Below are 26,086 nucleotides of genomic sequence, written 5' to 3'. Positions count from 1 at the left end.
ATAAGGCGCCGGCGTGACGCGGCTACGCGGGATGGGCCGGGCCAGGGCCAAGGCCGAGGCGGCAGCGGCTGCGAGAGGCGGCAGCACGACGACGGTCCTTCAGCCCCGCCACCATGAGCACCAAGCAGGTCACTTGCAGGTATTTTATGCATGGTGTGTGTCGGGAAGGAAGTCAGTGCCTGTTCTCACATGACTTGGCAAACAGCAAGCCGTCCACCATCTGCAAGTACTACCAGAAGGGCTACTGTGCCTATGGAACTCGGTGCAGATATGACCACACGAGGCCCTCTGCTGCAGCTGGAGGTGCTGTCGGCACCATGGCCCACAGTGTGCCCTCCCCAGCTTTCCACAATCCTCACCCTCCTTCTGAGGTCACTGCGTCCATTGTGAAAACTAACTCACATGAACCCGGGAAGCGTGAAAAGAGAACGTTGGTTCTTAGAGACCGAAATCTCTCTGGCATGGCTGAAGGAAAGACTCAGCCGAGCATGGTGAGTAATCCAGGCAGCTGCAGCGACCCCCAACCCAGCCCCGAGATGAAGCCGCATTCCTACCTGGATGCCATCAGGAGTGGCCTTGATGACATGGAGGCCAGCAGCTCCTACAGCAACGAGCAGCAGCTGTGCCCCTACGCAGCTGCTGGGGAGTGCCGGTTTGGGGATGCCTGTGTCTACCTGCATGGGGAGGTGTGTGAAATCTGTAGGCTGCGAGTCTTGCACCCCTTCGACCCAGAGCAGAGGAAGGCTCACGAAAAGATCTGCATGTTGACATTCGAACACGAGATGGAAAAGGCCTTTGCCTTCCAGGCAAGCCAGGACAAAGTGTGCAGCATCTGCATGGAAGTGATCCTGGAGAAAGCCTCTGCTTCCGAGAGGAGATTTGGGATTCTCTCCAACTGCAATCACACATACTGCTTGTCCTGCATCCGGCAGTGGCGGTGTGCCAAACAGTTTGAAAACCCAATCATTAAGTCTTGTCCAGAATGCCGTGTGATATCAGAGTTTGTAATTCCAAGTGTGTATTGGGTGGAAGATCAGAATAAAAAGAACGAGTTGATTGAAGCTTTCAAACAGGGGATGGGGAAAAAAGCCTGTAAATACTTTGAGCAAGGCAAGGGGACCTGTCCATTTGGAAGCAAATGTCTTTATCGCCATGCTTACCCTGATGGGCGGCTAGCAGAGCCTGAAAAACCTCGGAAGCAGCTCAGTTCTCAAGGCACTGTGAGGTTCTTTAATTCAGTGCGGCTCTGGGATTTCATCGAGAACCGAGAAAGCCGGCATGTCCCCAACAATGAAGATGTCGACATGACAGAGCTCGGGGACCTCTTCATGCACCTTTCTGGAGTGGAGTCATCAGAACCCTAAAGAGTAGATGGTTGCCCTGCATCTTGGGCTCCATCGGCCAAAACTTTCCCAAGCCAGGGTGTGCAGAGCTTCCCTGTACTGCAGCCAAGGTGGTGTGTGGCTTGGATTTGAGTGGAGTTGGGCTTAGCCTTAGTCTCATTCACTCTCCATTATTACAGCCATGGGGAAGAGTGAAGGATATAAAGTAACCTAATAAGTGTATGGAATTGCTGTTTTTATAGCTGATATAGTTACACCTCAAGCCCCTCAGGGGTAACAACCACCCAGACTGTTTGTTTGGATTGAATGCTTTAAAAAACAAACTTGGCTCTTATCTTTGATCTTTTCTTCCCCAGAAATAGTAAACTTGCAGCTGCCCCTAATGCAGCATATTTTTCTTACCAAAGGATTCTTCAACCCTGTAAAAGGATTCCTCTATAGTGTATTTCTCTAGTGTATTTAGTGTGTGGTCAAAATTTTGATTTATACAGAGCTTTCAAGAATACACAATGCAAAGTGAGTGCAGCATAGCTGTTAACATACAACTTTTTTCTAGGGCTTTAAGGGTGGTCATTTTTTTCAAGTTCTCGCAAGTGTCCCAAATCAGGGTAGCCATCTTGTTGCCACATGTGCAGCAAACAAAGTGGAAGTATACATCTTTTTCTCCCTTAGGGAGGCTCTTGAAGGAACAGGAGGTACAGTACTGGCTAGCAGTCTGGCCCTCCTGTCTGGTTGGTGCTGGGGCCTCCAGTCAGGGCCCTCCAGGGGAACCAAACCTCTGCTCTCACCTGTGGGTTCACGCCCATCAGGGTAATATAATGTGTGGTTCGTACTCAAGCGATCTATTATCTGCAAAGCCTGGCTTTGATTTGAAATTTTGTAAAAATGTCATGGCACCCAAGGTTTCTGATTCTGACCCAGCAGTGGTCCTGAAGAGAGCTGATGGCAAGTCTTGTAGTCATTTTGATTTTAATTGAAGGGTGAGCACAACCTTGTGAACTAGCACTGGCTTGTTCCAAGCTGGAATTTATCATCTATTTTTGTTTTTGTTTTTTAAAAGCTGTAGCTACCAAATATTTTATAGAATGCATTACTTAACCTATTAAAAAAAAATAAAAATAAAAAAAAATAAAAAGAATCCTAAATCTCATTATAAATTAAACATTTAAGAGAAAATACAGATTTTTGAAGGGAATCTGGGATTGATAATGAATTCTTACTATAGAGGTGAAAGGGGCAGGTCCCCTTGGCCCTCTGAAGGTGTGCTGAAAAATCAACTTGCAAAAGGCAGGTTAACAGGAGAAAAGACATACAAATTTATTTAACATGTAATACATGGGGGCTTTCAGAATGAGACCCAAAGATAGAGGAATCTGTCCATTTTTATGCTTAGGTTCAACAAAGTATGGACAGCCATGCAAAAGTTTAATTGGATAAAAAGGCTATAATCTAATGTGAACAGACTGAATGAGGAAACCCAGGAAGGCCTATCTGTTTAGTTTCTTCTTGGCCTGAGCACACATTCTTTCCTCCTGCTTATGGGGCAGGACCCTCTCTGGAATGGGTTTTATGACCTACAGTCAAGGTAGGTAGATAATTACAGCCAGTTTTTACAGATAGGACAGAGGGAAAGTTAGAGTAATATTTTTAGGTTTTATGGCTTGCTTTGGGGAAAAAAGGTTCCAGTTTCTATGACCTGCTTTGGGGAAGAGGGAATCTGGTTTCTAAGGCTAGCCTCAGGGGAGAACAGGACTGAGAGACAGGCGGCAACAAAAGTCAGAGAAAAACTTTTGCTCCTGAGGCCTTCGTTTTGGAGTTTTGTTCTTTCTTTCTTCTCTTTCTTCTTTCTCTCTCTCTGTCTCTCTCTCTCTCCTCTTCTCTTCTCTCTTGAGACAGAGTCTTGCTCTGTCACCCAAGCTGGAATACAGTGGGGCGATCTCAGCTCACCCCAACCTCCACCTGAGGGTTCAAGTGATTCTCCTGCCTTACTTTCCCTAGTAGCTGGGATTACAGGCACCCACCACCACACCTGGCTAATTTTTGCATGTTTAGTAGAGACAGTGTTTCATCATGTTGGCCAGGCTGGTTTTGAACTCCTGGGCTCAGGGAATCTTCCTGCCTCAGCCTCCCAAAATGCTGGGATTATAGGTGAGAGCCACTGCACCCAGCCTGAGGTTTCGTTTTCTGAGCCTCAACCTCACCTATGATACTCAGCAACATAAAATATTGATAAAGTTGACTTTATCAAAATGAAAAAAAAAGTATGCTCTGTGAAAGGAGCTAAGGGGGATTAAAGATAGATAAGACACAGTTGGCCAGGTGTGCCTGAGATCAGCAATTCGAGACCAGCCTGGACAACATGGAGAAACCCTGTCTCTACTAAAAATACAAAAATTAACTGGGTGTGGTGGCGCATGCCTGTAATCCCAGCTATTCCAGAGGCTGAGGCAGGAGAATCACTTGAACCCGGGAGGCGGAGGCTGCAGTGAGCTGAGATCACGCCATTGCACTCCAGCCTGGGGGACAAGAGCGACACTCCGTCTAAAAAAAAAAAATAAAATAAAATAAAAAGACACAGTCACGAAAACGTTTAGGAAAATTAAAATAATAACACAGAAAGAAAATGTTTGCAAATCCGACACTTAATAAAAAACTTGTACCCAGAATACACTAAGAACTCTTAAAACTCAACTACTAAAAAAAATAGACAACCCAACCAAAAATCGGTAAAAGATCTGAAAAGATAATCACCAAAAAAGATATAACAATGTAAAATATACACGAGAAGATGCTTATCATTAGTTATTAGGAAAATACAAATTAAATTACAACAAGACACTATCAAAAACCGAAAATATCAAATGCTGGCAATGATGTGGTGCAAGAGAAACATTCACTCATTGTTGGAGGGAATACACACTAGTACAGCCACCCTGAAAAATAATTTTGCAATTTGTTATAAACTTAAGTATATATTTACTACGTGACCCAACAGTCCCACTCTAGTTATTTACCTAAGTGAGCTGCAAACTTGCGTCCACACAAAAGCCAGTACATGAATGTTTATGGTAACTTTTTTTTATAACTTTCCAACACTGGAAACAACCAAGATGTCTGATAACAGAGGAAGGGACAAATAATCATGGTACACACATACAACAGAATACTACTTAGCAATAACAAGGAACAGAATATCAATTTGTACAGCAGCATGGATGAATGTAGCTACGCGAAAGGAGCCAGACCCAAGGGGCTACGTATTACATGGTTCCGTTTATATGACATTCAGAATAACAAGGATAGAGAGCAGAGCAATGGCTGCCAGGGGCTGGTGAGAGACACTGACTACAACAACATTTTTTTCATGGTGATGAACTGTTTCAGATGGTACTGCACTAGCATAATACATACATGATTACACGTGTTTATCTAAACCTATAGAGCTGTACTCTACAAAGAATGAAAGAAAATATACTATAGGTAAATTTTCTTTAAAAAATCAACCAGGATGTCAAGAAAACCTAGGCTAGAATACAGACTGTGACAGATCAGTCTAATTTTATTACAAATGCATGATAACCTAACTGAATGATGTTTAGGTAATACAGATACGATAGACACAAAAATAATTATAGATGGGTTAGCATATACATATACATACTCACATTTCCTAGCTCTGTCCACTTTCAGAGCCTGAAGCAGTGACACCACGGTAGTAATAAGCATATCCAACACCTAGTTCTTGGTTTCTAAATATTATCCTCCAACAAAAGAAACCAGAGTCCCTTGGACATAGGGTTGATTTTGATACTGGGATAAGGCAAGTACAAGAGAGAGCAACTTGTAGTGTTAAGAAAGTAAGGAAGTACCCAAACAACAAAAGGATTGGGGGAAAGGGATACAGAAGCCAACCTGAAAGAGCTCCCAATGGCCACAGCTGGAATAATCTGAGCAACAAAAGTAAGTATCAATAGTATTGGCACTTTGGGAGTCAAGGTAGGAGGATTGCTTGAGGGCAGGAGTTTGAGACCAGCCTGGGCAACACAGCAAGACTCTGTCTCTTTTAAAAAAAAAAAAAAAAAGAAAAAATTAGCTAGGCAGATGGCATCAGCTACTTGAGAGGATTGCTTGAGCCCAGCAGGTTAAGGCTGCAGCAAGCCATGACTGTATCACTGCACTCCAGCCTAGACAATGGAGCAAGACCCTGTCTCCCTCTCTATATACAGCATTGGATTATACCCCAAAGAATAAAGTAAATATTTTTGAGTTTATAATAACATACACAAATGATTGAATAAATTTTAAAATGGGATTAAACGGGGAAATCTCCATTATAAGAAACAGGGAAACAGAAAATTACCATTAGAAATCCATAGTAGCTGGTGCTGTGGCAAATATCTGTAGTCCCAGCTACCGGAAAGGCTGAAGAGAGAGGATCCCTTAAGCCCAGGAGTTCTGGGCTGTCATGTGTTATGCTGATTGGGCATCTACACTAAGTTTGACATCAATATGGTAACCTCCCAGGAGCAGGGGACCACCAGGTTGCCTAAGGAGGGGTGAACTGGCAGAAGTAGGAAATTAAGGATATCAAAAATCCCATGCTGATTCAGTAGTGGGACTACAACTGTGAATAGCCACCGTACTCCAGCCTGAGCAAGAGGAAGACCCTGGCTCTTTAAAAAAAAAAAAAAAATTTGCACAGTAATAATTGAGGCAGGTGAGAGTAAGCAAAATTCATGAGTGAAATGCTAAAATGAGTGAGTAATTTTTTTTTTTTTTTGAGACGAGTCTCACTCTGTCACCCGGGTTGGAATGCAGTGGCACGATATTGGCTCTCTGAAACCTCTGGCCCCCGGGGTTCAAGTGATTCTCCTGTCTCAGCCTCCCAAGTAGCTGGGATTACAGGTGCCTGCCACCACGTCCAGTTAATTTTTGTATTTTTAGTAGAGATGGGGTTTCACCATCCTGGCCAGGCTGGTCTTGAACTTCTGCCCTGGTGATCCACCCGCCTCGGCCTCCCAAAGTGCTGGGATTATAGGTGTCAGCCACTGCACCCAGCTGTGAGTGAAATTTTGAGAAGAAACAGAATGGCAGACTAACTTCAAAGTATCTCCCAAAGAATATTTATTAATTACTGTGGTGATCTGAACATAAGCCCACAAATCATTTGGTACACCTCATTGCAGGAGGCAGAGTTTAATTCCCTTTTTTTCCTACATTTTAAAGAGACAGGGTCTTGCTCTGTCACCCAGTCTGGACTACAAAGGTGTGATCATAGCTCACTGTAACCTTGAAGCCCTGGACTCAAGTGAACCTCCCATCTCAGCCTCCAGAGTAGGTGGGACTACAGGCAAGTGCAACCACACCCTGGTAATAATTTTACTTTGTTTGTAGAAACAAGGTCTATGTTAGCCAGGCTGGTCTCAAACTCCTGGCCTCAAGTAATCTTCCTGCTTCAGCCTCCCAAAGTGCTGAGATTACAGGTGTGAGCCACTGCATCCAGTTTCTTTCTTTTGAAAGTAGGCTAGAGTTAAGTGAATCACTCCTAATAAACAGACCATGAAAAGGAAAAAATAACTTTATAGAGGAAGAACCTCATAGACATCCCTCTATTATAGAGTCAATGTTTATGTCCCCCCAAAACTATGCTGAGGCCGAATTTGATGGTGTTAGGAGCTGGGGCCTTTGGGAAGTAAACAGGTTTACATTAGGTCATGAAGGCAGGACCACCATGAGAGAAGCAGTGCCCTTATAAAAAGAAGAGAGAGATCTCTCTATGTGCACATACCAAGAAAAGGCCATATGAGCACACAGTGACAAGGTGGATAGAGGGCCCTCACTAGAATATGACCATACTGACACTCTGATCTCAAACTTCCAGCCTCCAGAACTGTTGTAAAAATAAATGTCTGGGCGCAGTGGCTCATGCCTGTAATCCCAGCAACTTGGGAGGCCAAGGCAGGCAGATTGCTTGGGTCCAGGAGTTCAAGACTAGCTTGGGCAACATGGTGAAACCCTGTCTCTACATAAAAAAATAAAAATAAAAAAATTAGCCAGGCATGGTGGCACATGCCTGTAGTCCCAGCTACTTGAGAGGCTGAGGTGGGAGGACTGTTTGAGCCTGGGAGGTCAAGGCTTCAGTGAACTATGATTGAGCCACTATATTCCAACCCAGGTGACAGTGAGACACTGCCTCAAAGAAAGAAAAGAAATATCTGTTTTTTAAGCCTCAGTCAATGGTGTTTCAATACAGCAGCCTGAGCTAAGACAACCCTCTTAACCAAGTCAAGTGCCCAAGGTTAACATAATCAGAAATAAAACAAGCTAGTACCATGCAAACCCTGAAATGACTCAATAAGAAGCATACTTCACCACTGTGCTATTCTTATGAAAAATTCATACACATAATCTAATAATGAGAAAGCATCAGCAAACTCAAAGTGAGGAACTGTCTACAAAATACCTAATCAGCATTCTTCAAAAGCGAGGAAGTCATTAAAAAAAAGAAAAAAAAAAAAAGACAAGACTAAGAAACTGTCAGACTACAGGCTAAAGAGACACGACACGACAACTAAATACAACATGATATTCTGAATTAAATCCTGAAACAGAAAAAAAGACATTCGTGTAAAAACTGGTGAAATATCAATACAACTTGTAATTTTATTTCACCAATGTTAATTTCCTGGTTTTGATAAATGTACCAAAGTTTTGGAAGATGAGCTGGGCATGGTGGCTCATACCTGTAAATCCCAGCACTTTGGGAGGCTGAGGTGGGCAGGTCAGCAGTTCAAGAACAGCCTGGCCAACATGGCGAAACCCCGTCTCTACTAAAAATACAAAAACACAAAAATTAGCCAGGCATGGCGGCAAGTGCCTGTAGTCTCTGCTACTCGGGAGACTAAGGCAGGAGAATCGCTTGAACCTGGGAGGCCGAAGTTGTAGTGAGCAGAGATCACATCACTGCACTCCAGCCTGGGCAACAGAGCAAGACTCTGTCTCAAAAAAAAAAAAGTTTTGTAAGTTATTGTTAGAGGAAGCTGACTGAAGGGTACTGTACTTTCTGTACTATCTTTGCAACACTTCTGTAAGTCTAAAATTATTGCAAAATAAAGTTTTTAATATATCAGTAGAAAAAGGTGCTGGAAATGACCTATTAAATTGTATGACACACCAAACATAGCCAGAATGATTTACCTAAAAAGCAGATCTGATATTGTTACTCCCTGGTTTGATGCCTTCTAATGGTTTCTCTTGCTACAAAAAAAAAAAAAAAAATTCAAATTATTTAACATGACCAATAAAACACACGTCCATATCCTAATCTCTGAACTTGTGAATATGTTAGATTACCTGGCAAAGGGGAATTAAGGTTGCACATGGTATTAAGAATGTTAATCAGCTGACCTTGAAACAGATTCTTGATTACCCAGGTGAGACCAATATAATCACAAGCATCGTTAAGAGCAGAACAAGAGGGGTAGAAGAGTCAGAGGGAGATGTGACTACAGAAGAATTCTCAGAGAGATGCAATGTTGCTGGCTTTGAACATGGAGAAAGTGGGCCATGAGCCAAGGAATGTGGGCAGCATCTAGAAGCTATCTGACAAAGGCAAGAAATTAATTCTCCCTTAGATTCTCTAGAAGAGAATGCAGCCCTGTAGATGCCTTGATTTTAACTCAGGTGGACTTCTAACCTATAGGTGATAAATTCATGTTGTTTGAAGCCACCAATTTGTGGTCATCTGTTACAGCAGTAAATAGAAAACAATGCGAAGACTCTCCATAATCTGACCCCTGCTTATCACTCCTGCTTTATCACTCACCACCTCTTCATACAATAATTTTAAAGAGGTATGCCTTAATATACTAGTACACTGCAAGTCTTCCACATGCCTCTGCCGACATTTGATCAATAAATAAAATTTAATTTTGCTACACTTAAGATACTTATTGATAGGGTGAAGTCAAATAGAATGCTGAGTTGGTGGGAAAAACTACTGTTTGCCACAAAAAAGCAAAGAAGCCACAGAAGAACATCAAGTAAGATTGTATGCTTGAGTTTTGCCTCAAGAGGCCCTAAAAGAGGTTCATCAAAGCAGAAGACAGTTTTACTTTAAGCTCTACAAGACTTCTGAAAGGGATCAAGTGAGTACGTGATACTTTTTTTGAAACTTTTATTTTAACACAAGTGTTCAAAGTGTAATTCCTTTAAGAACGCCACCAAAAATTTTAGCACTAAAGTAGCCATGAGTATGAAAAGGCTGAGAATCACTGCACTGCACATATCCTTATCATGCTACATTTTTTTCTTTTTTTTTTTTTTTTTGAGGCGGAGTCTCGCTCTGTCGCCCGGACTGGAGTGCAGTGGCCAGATCTCAGCTCACTGCAAGCTCCGCCTCCCGGGTTTACGCCATTCTCCTGCCTCAGCCTCCCGAGTAGCTGGGACTACAGGTGCCCGCCACCTCGCCCGGCTAGTTTTTGTATTTTTAGTAGAGACGGGGTTTCACCGTGTTAGCCAGGATGGTCTTGATCTCCTGACCTCGTGATCCGCCCATCTCGGCCTCCCAAAGTGCTGGGATTACAGGCTTGAGCCACCGCGCCCGGCCGCTACATTTTTTTCAAGCCATGCTTCCTTACCTCTCAATCTTCAGATAGGCTTTTCACTCTACATGGAACCTTCCAAAATAATCTCTTCTGTTTCACCTGACCAATTCTTAACTTATTCTTCAGATCTCAGCTCAGCTCTTCCTCCAGGAGAACATTCTCTAATCTACAAGTGAATGCATGCCACTACATAATATTGCTTCCACTTCACATTTCTTTCGCTGCTGGCTCTGACTTGTCCTGTGTCTCTCTAACAAGAACCACTGTGATTATATCAGGCCTACCAAGTTCCAGGAAAACCCCATCTCAAGATCCTTAACTTAATCACAGCTGCAAAGGTTTCAGGGATTAGGACATGGACATAGCTGGGGGACCCATTATTCAGCCTACCACATCAGGTATCAATGGCAGATTTTCATACAACTATATTACGACTTGACTTTATGGAAAGCAAGTTTAGAATTCCACTGATTCGAAAATGCACCCCAATTTCAGAGGTAAAAAATGTAAAAAAAAAAAAGATTTTTAGAATAAATTAATTTGATTATTACACCAAATTGCCCAATACAGTGCCTTACAAATAAGCATCAAATAATCATCAAAAAACTAAACAATGGGCTGGGTGTGGTGGCTCATGCGTGCGATCGCAGCACTTTGGGAGGCTGAGGCAGGGGGACTGCTTGAGTCCAGGAGTTTGAGACCAGCCCAGGCAACATAGTGAGACTTCATCTCTACAAAAATGAAATTAAAAATTACACAGGTGTGGTAGTTTGTGCCTGTAGTCCCAGGTACTCGGGAGGCTGAGGTGCTAGGCTTGCTTCAGCCCAGGAGGTCGAGGCTGCATTGAGCCAAGATTGTACCACTGCACTCTAGCCTGGGTGACAGAGTGAGATCCTGTCTCAAAAAAATAAATAAAATAAAATAATAAAAATAACAGGCTGGGCGCAGTGGCTCATGCCTGTAATCCCAGCACTTTGGGAGGCTAAGACAGGTAAATCACGAGGTCAGGAGATCGAGACCATACTGGCTAACATGGTGAAACGCCATCTCTACTAAAAATACAAAAAAAAAAAAAAAATTAGCCGGACATGGTGGCGGGCGCCTATTCTCCCAGCTACTCAGGAGGCTGAGTCAGGAGAATGGCGTGAACCCAGGTGGTGGAGCTTGCAGTGAGCCAAGACTGTGCCACTGCACTCCAGCCTGGGCAACAGAACAAGACTCTGTCTCAAAAGAAAAAAAAAAAAAAAGAAACAAACAAACTGACTAAAAAATGGTCGGATGTACTTGTAATCCCAGCACTTTGGGAGGCTGAGGCAGTAGACTGCTTGAGTCCAGGGGTTTAAGACCAGCCTGGACAACAGACCAAAACTCCATCTCTACAAAAATTACATAAAATTAGGCAGATGTAGTGGTGCACACCTGTAGTCCCAGCTACTCAAGAGGCTGAGGTGGATCACCTGACCCCAGGAGATCGAGGTTGCAGTGAGCAGTGATCGCGCCACTACAGCTTGGGTGACACAGTGAGACCCTGTGTCAAAACAACAAACAAAACTTAAAAAATTCAGTTTTTATATAATCTCTGAAAGAATTTTATATTCTTAGCTTCAAGTGAACTATGTCAAATAAAAGAGGGAAACAGATGATTCTAACACATTATCTACTCACTGGTACTGAATGAAGATCTGTATCTGAATCTGAATGAAGAAATAAAAGATTTTTAACAAATGGTCTATAATCTTTTTAATGGAGCTGCTCAGCTGGTCAGCCTGACTGATACTATCAGGTACCAGCAAGATACAGCCTATGATTTTCTATAAGCATATGTATGCCCTCCTGAGCAAGACTAAATTATCACAAGATCTACCCCCGGCACGTATCTGTCTCGGTAGCATAATCTCCTTTCAGACACTAGATTCTCACAAAAGGAAAACTGATTATCTTCCTGCTTTAAGAAAACTTAACACAAAAATTAAAATTTATAAAACAAATATTTCATGCAAGTCTAGTCCCTGTACCAAAAACAAACAAACAAACAAACAAAAAACCACAGGATCTCTTTAGGGCATATGAAATAGGATTTGGTTTGAAAAAATTCCCTAAATGACTTCCCTTTACTCCACTTTCACTTCCCTCTAATTTATTACTAACACTACCAGAGTACTTTTTAACATTCCTTACCATACAATCTTTAGTGGCTCTTGATCCAAATGAAGTCTAAACTTCTTAGGACAATTTCCAGGAACCTCCACTAACAGCCCCAACATAATTGTAAAAGCTATTCTTTTGTTTTTTTTTTTGTTTTTTTTTTTGAGACGGAGTCTCGCTCTGTCGCCCAGGCTGGAGTGCAGTGGCCGGATCTCAGCTCACTGCAAGCTCCGCCTCCCGGGCTTACGCCATTCTCTCGCCTCAGCCTCCCGAGTAGCTGGGACTACAGGCGCCCGCCATCTCGCCCGGCTAATTTTTTGTATATTTTAGTAGAGACGGGGTTTCACCGTGTTAGCCAGGATGGTCTCGATCTCCTGACCTCGTGATCCGCCCGTCTCGGCCTCCCAAAGTGCTGGGATTACAGGCTTGAGCCACCGCGCCCGGCCTCTTTTGTTTTTTTTGAGACAGAGTTTAGCGCTTGTTGCCCAGACTGGAGTGCAATGGTGCGATTGCAGTTCACTGCAACCTCCGCCTCCCGGGTTCCACCGATACTCCTGCCTCAGCCTCGGAAGTAGCTGGGATTACAGGCAGTAGCCACTACACCCAGCTAGTTTTTTATTTTTAGTAGAGATGGGTTTTTTACCATGTTGGCTAGGCTGGTCTCGAACTCCTGACCTCAGGTGATCCACCCACCTCAGCCTCCCAAAGTGCTGGAATTACAGGCATGAGCCACCATACTGGGCCCAGACTATTCTTTCATTACTCTCTCTCCCTTGTACCCCTGCACTGCTCAGAGTACATTTTTTAAATTCGTTACCTTTGATTCATGCATTTTTACCTGACAATTCAAAATGTGTCCGCCATTTTAGATACAGCTGAATTCTATCTAACTTCTTCTGTTAAGATTCCCTATTACTTTAACCAAAAAGAATTGTTTCCTCTTCAGAACTCTGGGCACCTTTCTCACAGACCTTATGAAGGAAAGAGATGTTCAGTGCTAACAGTCCTTTCCTCTTTTACTGAGGGGTAGAGAACTCCTGGAGTGCAGAGAACATTCACATTTGTATGCCCAGAGTATTAGCACAAAATGTTATGTAAAGAGGAGCTAAATAAATATTTGCTAGAAATCGTGAATTAAATTTATAGGCCAGGCTTGGTGGCTCACGCCTGTAATCCCAGCACTCTGGGAGACAGAGGCTAGAGGGTCACTTGAGCCCAGGAGTTCGAGACCATCCCAGGCAACACAGTGAGATCTCGTCTCTAAAATAAAAGTTATACATAACTGTCAGGATTACACATGCATTGCATAAAATAAGGTTCAGATGTTTAAGATCAAAATTGATGGTAAATGAGATAATCGCAGAGACAAAGTTCTTAAAAGAGAGGGAACAGAATTCTGTCCCCAAATAATCTGAATTTGTCTCAGATAAGGCAAGAATAATAATATGCAGGAAGACTGATAGATTTGGTGGCAGAAGATTAATACTTTACCTTCAGATTGTCAGACTGCTTTCAATTTCTTAGTAAAATAAGTAAGGTCATCATTGGAAAGGGAGGCAGAAAGGGAGGATATTGAGAATTTGAGGGAAAAGGGGAAAAATGTGACACTGGGAATGGAGCAGGAAAATACCACAGGACTAACTGGTACTGAAGGCTCGCTTAAGAGATATTATCATAAATATAATGTTAAGGAAACTTCAAGGAAAATAAAGCATCAAAATAGGATTACTCCAACATTACAAAACAGCCATTTTATAGGAAAAAAACATTTGACATAAAAAGGTTACCAACCCTAATATAAATGTGCAAAATTGATAAATGAGTAATATAAACATACAGGAAAACACAAAAATAAAGCAAGTTACCCGAATAAGATTGTAATAGTCACGATTTCCACCATACAATTGTTTAAAAAGAAAAAAATGAAGAGAGAAAATAAAAACCATGTCTCTAATTTGACTACTCCTAAGATTTCCATAATAGCATGATCATTCGCCCTCCCTGACACATTTTAATATTAAAAATATTTGTTTCATGAACATTTTCCTGAATTGAATTCCAACTTTTTTTTTCAGTCGGATCAAAGTCAGATTTCACTTTCCATTATCTGAACACAAACATCAAGGTCAGCAAAGTACAAGCTCCTCTATCCTACTAAGATAAATTCATATTAACTTTGAGGTAGAATCACATCGAAGAATTTAATCACTGAATTCATTCATGACTTAATTACGAAGAAATAGGCCAATGTTCAGTCAGTATGCACCCAGGTATGCATTTTAACAAGTATCTTTGTTAAAATATTAAAATAGCTCCGAATCAGTTGGTAATGAGTCATAGCCGTGGTCCTATTCCCCTGCTTTACCCCACCGTGCTAGCCCAAACCTTCTCATAATCCAGCAGCTGAAGGACTAATGCCTGGCACAGCTGGAAGCTTACAGGATCCTGCTCTGGTATGAAGGATGGTATCCATTTAGCGGTCAGTATACGCAGTACTGATTACTGAATATTTTAATATACTCTCCCTGCCAATAAGGTATCACTAGCAATGCCAAAATACAGATTTTTAATAAGCATAAAAATGTGCACACTTGCATACCCACACACCCCTAAGGAAACAGGCAATTAGAAACCTTGGTGATTTCAAAAATGAGGAGTCTCAGATTACATCTGGATATCCTAGATTATTATAATGCAAGGCTAACAGTTATAGAGCTTCCCAAGCTCTGAGAGAAATGTTTTCTTGTATTCTTTCTCTCCTACATTCCATAAACTGCAAATATACCTGAGGATGAAGGTAACTGTTCCAGTCACTGCTGGTGGACAGAGCCTACAGACACAGGCTATGTAAACAACTGGATTAAATCTCACTGCATTAAGTATAGATTATTCCTGCTACAACATCATTTACACTTCTTGAATACCATGACAATGAGTGCTATGAGTGACGCGCCAAAAGAAAACCAAGGCCACACACGGTGGCTCACGCCTGTAATCCCAGCCCTCTGGGAGGCTGAGGTGGGAGAATCACTTGAGCCTGGGCAACATGGTGAAACGCCGTCTCTACAAAAAATACAAAAATTAGCTGGGCATAGTGGCATGCCCCTGTAGTCCTAGCTACTCAGGAGGCTGAAGTGAGAGAATCACCTTAACCCGGGGAGGTCAAGACTGCAGTGAGCTGTGATCATATCACTGCACTCCAGCCTGGGTGACAAAGTGAGGCCCTGTCTCAAAAAAAAAAAAAAGAAAGAAAAGAAAACTAATATTGGTTCAGAATCTACTGCATGCCAGATACCTTGCTTTTCTACATATAATCTGAGATGCTTCTCAAACAATTCTGTGAAGTATCACTATCATCTTTTATATGCAAATAAACAGGGCCACGAAAGCTCACTAATGCATATGAATTCAAATCATTGGTAAGTAGTAAAGAAGCCAGGCATTGCTGGTTCCAAAGCCAGGCTTATTGCTCATTTCACAATACCCATTAATCAGAAATCCTAAGGAAAACAAGTTAAGACTTGGCCACTGGCTAGGCAAGACATGATTTTTACCACTCCCTCTCAATACTTCATCCCGCTTTTCCTCAGTTCCTGTTACAAATGACTTTTGGCACACAATTTTAGAAAACTTAAAACCCATTAAACTTATCTTTCCATAAGCAAACTAGCTAAGGTAGATGGCCTATTACCAGAAACCTTCCAAGAATACATTTGTGGACGTAAGGGATGGAGGACTGGAAAGCAGAAAAAATAAAGATAAGACTAAAATAGCGATTGAGCCTTAAATACAAAAAAGGGGAGAGGGAGCTGGCACACAGAGTCCTGTCAGTGGCCAGTCTTCAAAAGCAGCAATGAATAGGAAGCTAAGTTCACTTAATTGAGTGTCTATTACAAGCTGCTACTACTGGGCATATGATGAACAAAACCCATATGATTTCTGCTACCTGAAGAATTTATGAAATGGTGTTCTGAAGAAAATGGAAGGGAAGGACTCTAATTGCTAAGCCCCTTCTAGGGCTAAGTACTTTAAAAATAGTACCTCATTTAATGTAATTCTCTCAACAACTCTGTAAGAAAGGTATCATTACACCCTGAAGCATGTTAAGTAAGTTTCTCCACAAAAATTTGGGCTGTATCAAAGCCTATAACCTTTTCACTAATCCACACCTTCTGGACAAGTCTGAGTATGCTTAGCCTATTGAAAATAGTGGCTTCTCCAGAGATGAAAATATATAGGCCGGGCGCGGTGGCTCAAGCTTGTAATCCCAGCACTTTGGGAGGCCGAGACGGGCGGATCACAAGGTCAGGAGATCGAGACCATCCTGGCGAACACGGTGAAACCCCGTCTCTACTAAAAAAATACAAAAAACTAGCCGGGCGAGGTGGCGGGCGCCTGTAGTCCCAGCTACTTGGGAGGCTGAGGCAGGAGAATGGCGTAAACCCGGGAGGCGGAGCTTGCAGTGAGCTGAGATCCGGCCACTGCACTCCAGCCTGGGCGACAGAGCGAGACTCTGTCTCAAAAAAAAAAAAAAAAAAGAAAATATATAACATGATCTTTTCTAAATGCTGACAATGAAGAGGCCTCATTTCTAGGAAAGAAAATTATTCTATTTTAATACCTTTAGCATAAAATACTTCAGGGATTACACATGAATTGGAAAGATAAAGTAACATGAAATAGTAGTGGTGGCAATGAATATGGTTTACAAAATTAATTACTGCTACAATCCCAGAAACCTAGGGGGAGGGGGAGTAAAAAGACACTGCAAACAACTAAAGCAATATATATAGCAATTAAAAATAAAAACTAAACCCAGATATAAGACACTTGCTTACATATGGAGTGAATACTTTAAGATCTTTTTTTCTGAGACAAAGCCTCGCTCTTGTGCCCCAGGCTGGAGTGTGACGGCATGATCTCAGCTCATCACAACCTTCGCCTCCCGGGTTCAAGCAATTCTCCTGCTTCAGCCTCCCAAGTAGCTCGGATTACAGGCGCCTGCCACCATGCCCAGCTAATTTTTGTATTTTTAGTAGAGACGGGGTTTCATCATGTTGGCCAGGCTGGTCTCGAACTCCCGACCTCAGGTGATCTGCCCGCCTCAGCCTCCCGAAGTGCTGGGATTAAAAGGCATGAGCCACCATGCCCAGCCTACTTTAAGATCTTTGAGATATCTATTAATCAGCTTAGAGCTTGGCGCGGTGACTCACGCCTGTAATCCCAGTACTTTGGGAGGCTGAGGTGGGTGGATCACCTGAGGTTGGGAGTTTCAGACCAGCCTGACCAACATGGAGAAACCCTGTCTCTACTAAAAATACAAAATTAGCCAGGCATGGTGGCGCATGCCTGTAATCCCAGCTACTTGGGAGGCTGAGGTAGGAGAATCCCTTGAACCCGGGAGGCAGAGGTTGCGGTCTGCTGAGATTGCGCCATTGCACTCCAGCCTGGTCAACAAGACTGAAACTCAGTCTCAAAAAAAAAAAAAAAAACCAGCTTAGAAGGAAATTATGTATTCAGACACAGTTACTTTAATACCATAGGGGTATATTCATGAGAGGACCTGATGCTTCCGGTTAGCTATAAAGGAAGACAAGAAACCTGAGACACTGATGTGGCTCTGATCAAAAGTAACTTATGTGAGATACACTAGGGAGAATTTACATCATTTTAAATGTTGCATGTGCCCTCAACGTTTAAGAGTTTCCGGTGACTGACCCTATAGTACTGCTGTATGAATGTTTATTTACATCTTCCATAGTGAATTCTAGTAATTCCCATTACTATCTCATCTTTCTTGCATTATTGACAATTAAAGTGATAAAACTGTAGTTTCATTCTGGAAAAGGGCATATGGAAGGATTAAAATATGCTTTCATTTGAAAATGAGCACCATTTGCTTCCTAAAAGTAAAATTAAAAACCAGCAGCTTATTATTAAATCTGACTGCCCCCGCCCCCGACCTCCCAACAAGATCATTACCAGGGTATTATTTTAGTCAGTCTTCCTATGTTTGAGGACTCAGCTTTGCAAGGAATCCCAAAAGGCAAAGTAAAAGGTAAGAAATATTCAATTAATGCTTGGTATGGAAATACAAATAGTTCTAAAAATCCATATATTGCGCAATGAAAAATGAAGGATAGAAATACAACACCAAGGAAGGAAGTTTAAGAGAAAGATTTAACAGACTCAATCAAGTCAAGCTGTATCTTCGAATAAGCGGAGGAAACATGCTAGCAGTTACACTTACAAAACAAGTATAAGTGATCATGAAGACTCGGTTTTCTGCCTATTCCTTACTCTTCTCAAACATCAAAGTTTCTAAAAAGAATTTTCTTAGAGTCTGTTAACAGAAAGAAATCTTTAGGCTGGGCACGGTGGCTCATGCCTGTAATCCCAGTACTTTGGAAGGTCCAGATGGGAGGATCACTTGAAGCCAGGAGTTTGAGATCAGTCTCTACAATTTTTTTTTTAAAGTTAGCTGTGTATGGTGGCACACACCTATAGTCCCAGCTACTCAGGAGGCCGTGGTAGGAAGACAGATTGAGCCCAGGAGTTCAAGGGTGCAGTGAGCTATGATGGCAACACTACTCCAGCCTGGGTGACAGAGTGAGATTCTGTCTCTGAAACAAATAAATAAATATTTTAAAAAAGAGACCTGGAGTTGGAATTAGGAGAAACAAAATAGACTTCATTTAATACACGTCTAATGAATACCTGTAACTTGCCTATACTGTTATAGGCTCTCATTATACAACGTGAACAAGAGACAGAAAAAACTGCTACCCTCACAAAGCTTTCACAGAATTGGTAGAAAATGTACCTACTTAACCTTTCTGAATCTTCATTTCATCTGTAAAATTAGGGAACTGAACTCTGTGTTTTTCAAACTGTGCTTAAAAACAACTGAACCTCTACTTCTATTTTAACCACAACCACTTTGCTTTTTTCTGATTTCTCTATCAGGGATCTATATACAACGCCCTTTGGAAAAACAAATCTTAAAAAAAAAAAGTTTGTGGGCCAGGCTTAGAGGCTCACGTCTGTAATCCGAGCACTTTGGGAGGCTGAGGCGGGTGGATCGCGAGGTCAGGAGATGGAGACCATCCTGGCCAAAATGGTGAAACTCCATCTCTACTAAAAATACAAAAATTAGCCAGGAGTGGTGGCATGCGCCTGTAGTCCCTGCTACTCAGGAGGCTAAGGCAGAAGAATCGCTTGAACCCAGGAGGCGGAGGTTGCAGTGTGCTGAGATTGCACCACCGCACTCCAGCCTGGAAGACAGAGTGAGGCTCCGTTTCAAACAAACAAAAAAACTTTGCCATTTGCTAACCACTTGCAAAAGAAAAAACAGGGCCCAGCCCAGGGGCTCACACCTGTAATCCCAAGACTTTGGTAGGTGTAGGCAGGAGGATCGCTTTAGGCCAGGAGTTTGAGAACAACCTGGGCTACATGGTGAAATTCAGTCTCTATAAAAATAAAAATAATTAGCCAAGAGTGGTGATGCATACCTGTAGTCCTAGTTACTTGGGAAGCTGAGGCAGCAGGTTCACTTGAGCCCAGGAGATTGAGGCTACACTTAGCTATGATGTAGCCACTGACTCTACTAGGTGGCAGAGTGACACCCTGTCTCTAAAACAAACAATAAAAACCAAAAAACTTTTTTCACTGTACTCTCATTCTGCACAGACCACTTCTGTGACCAGATGTGTGAATTTTTGTTTTTATTTTTCCCCAGCAGGCACCAACTAGGTGTCCTCCAATTCAATTCAATTCTGACCTGAAGTTAGACTCAGATCCCTGAGTCAGATACCTACCTGAAGTTAGACTCAGATCCCACAGATTAAGGGTTCAGTCCCACAAGACTGCTCCCTACGTGAGATGCCTTTCATAAGTATCGTAAGTAGCAGGTTGCCATCTGTACTTCTGAGGAACCAGCTATAAACTGGAGCTTCTACTACCCCCTCCTTAGGTTCAATCACTTTGGTAGAAGGGCTTGTGGAACTCAGGAAAACACTTAATATTGTTTATTATAAAGGATACAGATGAACAGCCAAATGAAAGAGATGTACAGGGCAAAGGATGGGGGCAGGTGTCGCCACCCTCCCAGCATCTCCACATGTTCAGCAACCCAGGTCACATGTTCAGCAACCCAGGTCACCAAATCTTACTGTTCTAGAATTTTTATAAAGCTTCATCTCTAGCCTATCCACTTCCCTTCAAAGGGGATGATGGGTGGGGACTGAAAGTCCCAACTCTGTAATCACTTGGTCTTTCTGGTGACCAGCTCCAGCCTGAGGCTGTCTAGGAGACCCATCCTAAGTCATTTCATTAGCATAAACTCAAATGTGATCAAAACAGGCTCCTTGTGAGTAACAAGCGACACTCCTATCACTCAGGAAATTACAAGGGTTTTAGGAGCTGTTTCAGGAACCCAGGACAAAGGTCAAATGTATTTCATATTACACCACAACACTGAAGTAAGTGATCTCTGGGTACCATTCCAGTTTCACAATTCTGTTTTACGCTCATATTTCTGACCTATTTCTTTTTCACCATGTCTGGAATTCCACAGAGCTATATTAAAAGGCTACCTACTTTATGTAGGGCCGAAAAATAAACGAGAAACCCAAGTGACTGCTTACTAGATGCTGATACCATGTAGCAAACTTTTTTTTTTTTTGAGATCAGCAAACAAAACAAGATTTTGTTTTGTGTCTCAATCTTGTTTCTCTACTTAAACTAATCCCTTCCACGAAAACAAAAATCCTTCTGGAGGATGAGGTGTGAGGATCACTTGAGCCCAGCAGACCAGCCTGGGCAACACAGGGAGACCTTGTCTCTACCTGACCCTAGTTCTTATATGTTACCATAACTTTCAAATTTCCTAGCATAACATTTAAGGCCTTTCTGCAACATGACCCCTTTTAACCTGTCCCTTTCAGCCTCAATGTCTTGGCTTCCCATGCCACCCAGCACCCTCTGCACCTCTTGACTCCTTTCACTTTCCAAGCCTGCCCTGCACTTTCATATTTCCAAACTTTAGTTCATGCTGTAACCTCTGCTACAGACAACCTTTCCCTCCCACCCCAATCTGTCCAGTCCCTCAAGGCTAGCCAAAACCAATTCAAACATTATCAAATACAGGGCAAGTTAGGAGAGAGGCAGGAACTCTGTCTCATCTACTACCTTAACCTTGAGTACCCAACTGGTAAGCACGCAAAAAATGTTGAAATGATTATTGCAACATTAAAGGAAAGTAGTGATTATAAACCGGAGAACTCAAGCATCATCTGTATTTAGCATCCAAACATTGATTTGTTCTTACAGATTTTAACATTCTGATTACACTTGGCTGAGTACATATCCTGGCATTCTTGAGTGTTCACAAAATTTATAAGGTTGAAATAAACATTTGCCACTTTAAAAACTGTTCACTAAGATGATAATGCATATTCAAAAAAATCAAGGAAAGACATAATCCTTGAATCACTGGTAAACATGAGTCTACAATGTTCTAAAAGACTTGGGCTCTTTTACTACATTATCGTCTTCTAGTTCCTTCATAAAGATATTTTAAAAACAAAAACAAGAACTTATATTAAGGTTACAAGAACAAACGCTGCTCACAAATAATATTTTTACATTTGCTCAGGTGTACAACACCAGTAACCCTGGTCATATCCAAAAGTGATTATAGTAAACAATGACTACTGAGTGTACAGCATGTAATATTGATAGGTAAGGCTGATCCAAAGAATATTGAGGCTAAAGTATCACTTTTGTTTATTGAAAAAAAAATCAACCTCTGCTTCTCAGGACAAACGATACACTTCATATTTGAAAAGCATCAGTTGTAAAACTTAGAGGTTGGTTAAACTAATTCATAAAGTTCAGTAGATTTTCACTAGGAAATTAGATAAAACGGGTCAATCATTTGGAGAGTACTAATGTAGTTTGGTTCTCGTACCAACACAGGACAGAGGTATTTTTCCAAATTCAGTCAATTACTTTCCAAGGTTCTCATCTGACATATTATCAAGCCTATAAGGAGAATTCCCCCACCCTTGGCCCCTATCCTCGAACATTCCAAATCTCAGCATTAGGGAATGCATATCCTAGAGACGATCATTTTGCAGCCTACTAAAAGCCCACGACCTTAATATGAAAGCGGCTTTCGTGTTGCATTTGGCTGCCGCCTGTATGAAGGCCTTGCCTCAAAGCAGGGCCAACTCTGGCACGTTTTTCCATCTCTGAAAGTGGAGCTAGGAAAAACACTCAGATCTAAAGATGTTCGTTTAAATCCGTTTACACCTGCTCCCTTTCAGACACTACAAGCAAACTCCAAAAGCTCGAGCAGCAGCCGCAGCGGCAATGACAGATCTTGAGGCCGAACTGGGTCAGGGTTACAGTTACACTTATATAGCATATTTACACCCTTTTGTCTACAAACTTGAGTGCAAACTTAAGTTTCCTCAAGGCAGCGTGTTCGCTGGGCCTCAGTAACCGAAACAATTTTCCTGAGACAGGAAGGGCACAATCCACCCTGCTGGGTGGCTGCACCAGCCTTCCCCAGACCACGCACTCTGCGGCCTCGGCTTCTGGCCCGCTTCCGCAGCCAAGAGGTCGCTCGGGGCAACTCGCCTGCGCCCAGGCTGGGTAACTGGGTTTTACTACACGGGCTCCCAGCTTTTCAGTCGCTCCTACTCGCCCCCGGCGGTTTCCGGCCCGGGGTCGCATTACATAAACACCCCCGGCCCCAGCTTTCCCACGCCGACCCCGGCCCCACGCCAGGGGCGTCCCACCCCCGCGCGCCCCGCGCCGCGCCTTCCCTGCCCTCGACCCGCGCCCAGCGCGGACCCCGCAGCCTCCGCACCGCGCCCGCTCCCCTCCCTCGGGCAGGGCCTGGCCCCGGACGCCCTTCCCGGCCAGCCCCGCCCCGATGTGGCCGCGCAGGCTGCCCAGCCGGTGCTAGGCCCCGCGCTCCGCCCGAGCCGCCCGCCTCACCGTTCTGCTGGTGCGGCGCCGGGGCCGGGCCCGCGGGCGCTGCGGCTCCTGAGGCGGCCGCTCCGCCGAACTTGGGCGGGATCCGGGCGCTGGCGGCCGGGTGAGGGGACCCGGCGGGGTCCGACATTACGGCGCTGCTGGCGACGGCGGCTCCGCTTCGGAGAGGTGGGCGGAGGGAAGAGAAGGCGGGGCCGGAGAGGCGAGAGGAAGAGGAAGGAACGCGCCTGGCGTCACTGAGGGTGTAACCCGGGACCGCGGCTCAGGTGCTCACGCTCCTCCTCAAGCCCAGCGCCGCCGCTCGGCGGCCCCCGCAGGCGCGGGGATCCTGAGTCGCTCCGCCTTGCCCCACGCGCCCCACGCCGCGGGACTTACACTTGGGGTCGCTTCCCGCACGCGCGGGCCTCGCGCCGGTGTCGCCGCAGCGCCCCCTGCAGGCCGGAGCCGAGCTGGCCCAGGCCTGAGGCTGGCTCGGGGTTCCACGGCCACAGTGCCGGCACCGCGACTGCTGCTCGGGCCCGGCCAGGCTACCTTAGTGTTGAGGCGGGAGGCCTGGGCCTCAGTGGGTGAAGGGACCGGGTGGCCCGCTCCCACCTTGGGCAGAGGCTCGACTGACCACGGCGAGGCTGGGCCCGGCATTACTGGGAGGCGAACTTGAGAGCTGCGGGCAACGGAGCTCAGGCAACGCCAGATCCGACTGACCCACCCACCCTTCCTCGAAGAGGAACAGTGGCTTGGGTTTGGTTTTTAGTTTTTGATTCCCCCACCTCCCCTTTCTTAATTCCAAAGGAAATAAAGCATTCAAGCTCCATGTCTGTTGGGAATATATAATTCCTTGACAAAGAAAGAGGAAACATTTCTCTGATAAACACAAGAATCTCAATAAGAATTGCATTATTGAGAACTTTTCCCACTGATAAAGTAGGGAAGAGGAAGGGGAAAATAGGGTAAGGGAATACTGGAAGACAAACTTTATCTTCTTTTTTTTTGTTTTGTCAAGTGTTGGCGCATCCTGTTGGTGTTCGGAGAAGTTGTGGTTCAGCTTGCTTTGTCTACATTAGTGGAATCTTTTAAGTCTTTCTGGTCTGTCTCAGCATACTCACTGGCAGGCCCTAGACTACATTACCCAAGTCATTTTGCCGGCTTGGAATCCTGAGTATGTCATCATTCTGTATCGGACATGAGATTGCTCGGAAACACTGGATTCAGAATGGTATCTAGCAAGATGGTATTTCTGGAGCACCAAGTCATTTCCTGAATCATTATGCAAAGCATAAATTGCATTGTAGTCCTAGAATAATACAAAGCTTCCCTTTAGTTGTTGCCGTAAATTAATAACGGGTATTTTAATGCACTAAATGAACTACAAATAGGATTTTAGTAGTTAGATTTATACCTTTGACTTCTAGGAATTTCAACTACATTAGAGTCCGTGTACATAAAAGGGGCAAACTCTTTTTTCCACAGCGTTTCCAGCTTCTCCACAGAAACCTAGCCCCACACGAGCAAAAGATCACACTCTGTGCTTCATCAAAGAGATTACACAATTACAGATTTCAGCATCTCCCAGGAGTCCTTTGAATTTGGATTAAGGTCTATAATTACGTGGGTAAGGGAATAACTAGGTAATTGGCTTTCTGCACCTGGAATGTAGTCTCCTGGGTATAAGAGGCTCATTTTAATCAGAAGTGTATGGGATGAAAGTGAACCCTGTCTCCTAAGGGGAGACTCCTTAAGAGGAGGATTGGAGCCCTATGTTTTAATAGAGCTTCTCCACAATCTTTAATACCTAAGCTGCTTCCCCTTGTCCACTAATTTGCTGTAGAATTTTTCTAGCATGTTTATGATGGTGTTCAGGGCACACTACCCCAAAATATAACACCTTAGCATATTGAATATTTTAAGCTGATGAAATTTGAGAAATGGCAGGTGTGAGGACTCTGACCTTCCCGTGAAGCAGGTCTAAGACCCTCATGTAAGAGATGCCCTCCCTATACCTGGAGAAAATAAGCAATCTTTTCTGTGAAGACAGAGCCAAGAGGATTCTAAATGAGTAGGCCTTGGTAGGTTTCCCCCAGTTTACTGCCGTTAGCTCACCTTTTTGTCATCACATTTTTCCATAAGAGTCTACTCTTCATCAAACCTAGTATAAAACACTCAGGTTTCTTCAGGTCTTCATTTCCTTATGAAGGCTCCAATGCCATGCAAAACTTATGTTAAGTATTATACATTCATTTGCCTTTCTTTCGTTACAGGCACCCCACATGGACCTTGTGCTGTCGCTGCCATGGCACCCCTTCTAGAAGGTAGATATTTTTCCTCCCAACAAACCCTACAACCTTTATGAAAATATTTCACTCTTTTGCTTTAATGGAAAAAAAGGATGAAGAATTGAACGAACAGGATTGAACCATCTACTAGGCACTGTGCTTGTAACTTTAAGTATGTATTTTTTTCTATTTATTCCTAACAGTAACTCCACGGGATATTTTTCTTATCCTTATTTTATCTGTGAAGAAACTAATGCTTATAGAGCTCAAGTAAACTTAGCAAAAATCATGAACCTATAATTAGCAGAACCAGAGATCAAACCAAGGTTTATTTAGCTCCAGACCATTGCTTTACTATAAATTATACTGCGTTAATTTACATTTTTCTTCATAAAGCTATGCTAGTTATGATTTACTATCTTGCTGTCAAAAGATTTTCAGTTTTTCATATTTCGAATTTGTTCCAGTATACTTTATAATGGTAGATCTCAGAGTTTTTGAAATGCAGATTTATGGGCCCAAATCCTGGACCTACTGATTCAGAAGCCTGGGAGATAGGGCCCTACAGCAAGCTCTCCAGGCAATTCTGATGCTTGGGAAAGTTTGAGGACCACTGCTTTTGAATAGCAAAGTTAAGCTGAATTGATTCATTCTCTTACTTTGGAAGGTGATGGTCCTTTCTTTCAGGACATCTCTTCAATCTTTTACAGACCAATAA

The 26,086-nt window shown here is 43.3% G+C and overlaps 2 protein-coding genes across 2 annotated transcripts in view; one reads left to right on the top strand and one right to left on the bottom strand.

Moving 5' to 3' along the window:
- Window positions 1–23,378, bottom strand: part of SEC24B (SEC24 homolog B, COPII coat complex component) — a 112,680-nt gene extending 89,302 nt beyond the window's left edge. Inside the window, 1 exon segment of the mRNA XM_033214970.1 lies at window positions 23,102–23,378. Coding sequence (XP_033070861.1) covers window positions 23,102–23,228 — 127 coding nt within the window. The 5' untranslated portion in view covers window positions 23,229–23,378.
- Window positions 6–2,438, top strand: LOC117085773 (probable E3 ubiquitin-protein ligase makorin-2). Its single transcript, XM_033214971.1, has 2 exons — window positions 6–139; window positions 269–2,438. Exons 1-2 carry the CDS (start codon window positions 114–116, stop codon window positions 1,362–1,364), a joined length of 1,122 nt encoding a protein of 373 aa, XP_033070862.1. The 5' UTR covers window positions 6–113; the 3' UTR covers window positions 1,365–2,438.
- Window positions 23,379–26,086: the final 2,708 nt, after the last annotated feature.

The sequence above is a fragment of the Trachypithecus francoisi genome, unplaced genomic scaffold (genome assembly GCF_009764315.1).
Source record: "Trachypithecus francoisi isolate TF-2019V2 unplaced genomic scaffold, Tfra_2.0 Lachesis_group1, whole genome shotgun sequence".
Taxonomy (NCBI): domain Eukaryota; kingdom Metazoa; phylum Chordata; class Mammalia; order Primates; family Cercopithecidae; genus Trachypithecus; species Trachypithecus francoisi.
The sequence above is the reverse complement of the archived record's forward strand: the minus strand, read 5'-3'. Positions and strand labels throughout refer to the sequence as shown.

Bases quoted from the DNA above. Each gene is read 5' to 3' on its own strand.
- LOC117085773 (XM_033214971.1), top strand. From the start codon at position 114: ATGAGCACCAAGCAGGTCACTTGCAG. The intron at 140-268 runs GTATTTTATGCA...AACTCGGTGCAG, and splicing joins ACCAAGCAGGTCACTTGCAG to ATATGACCACACGAGGCCCT.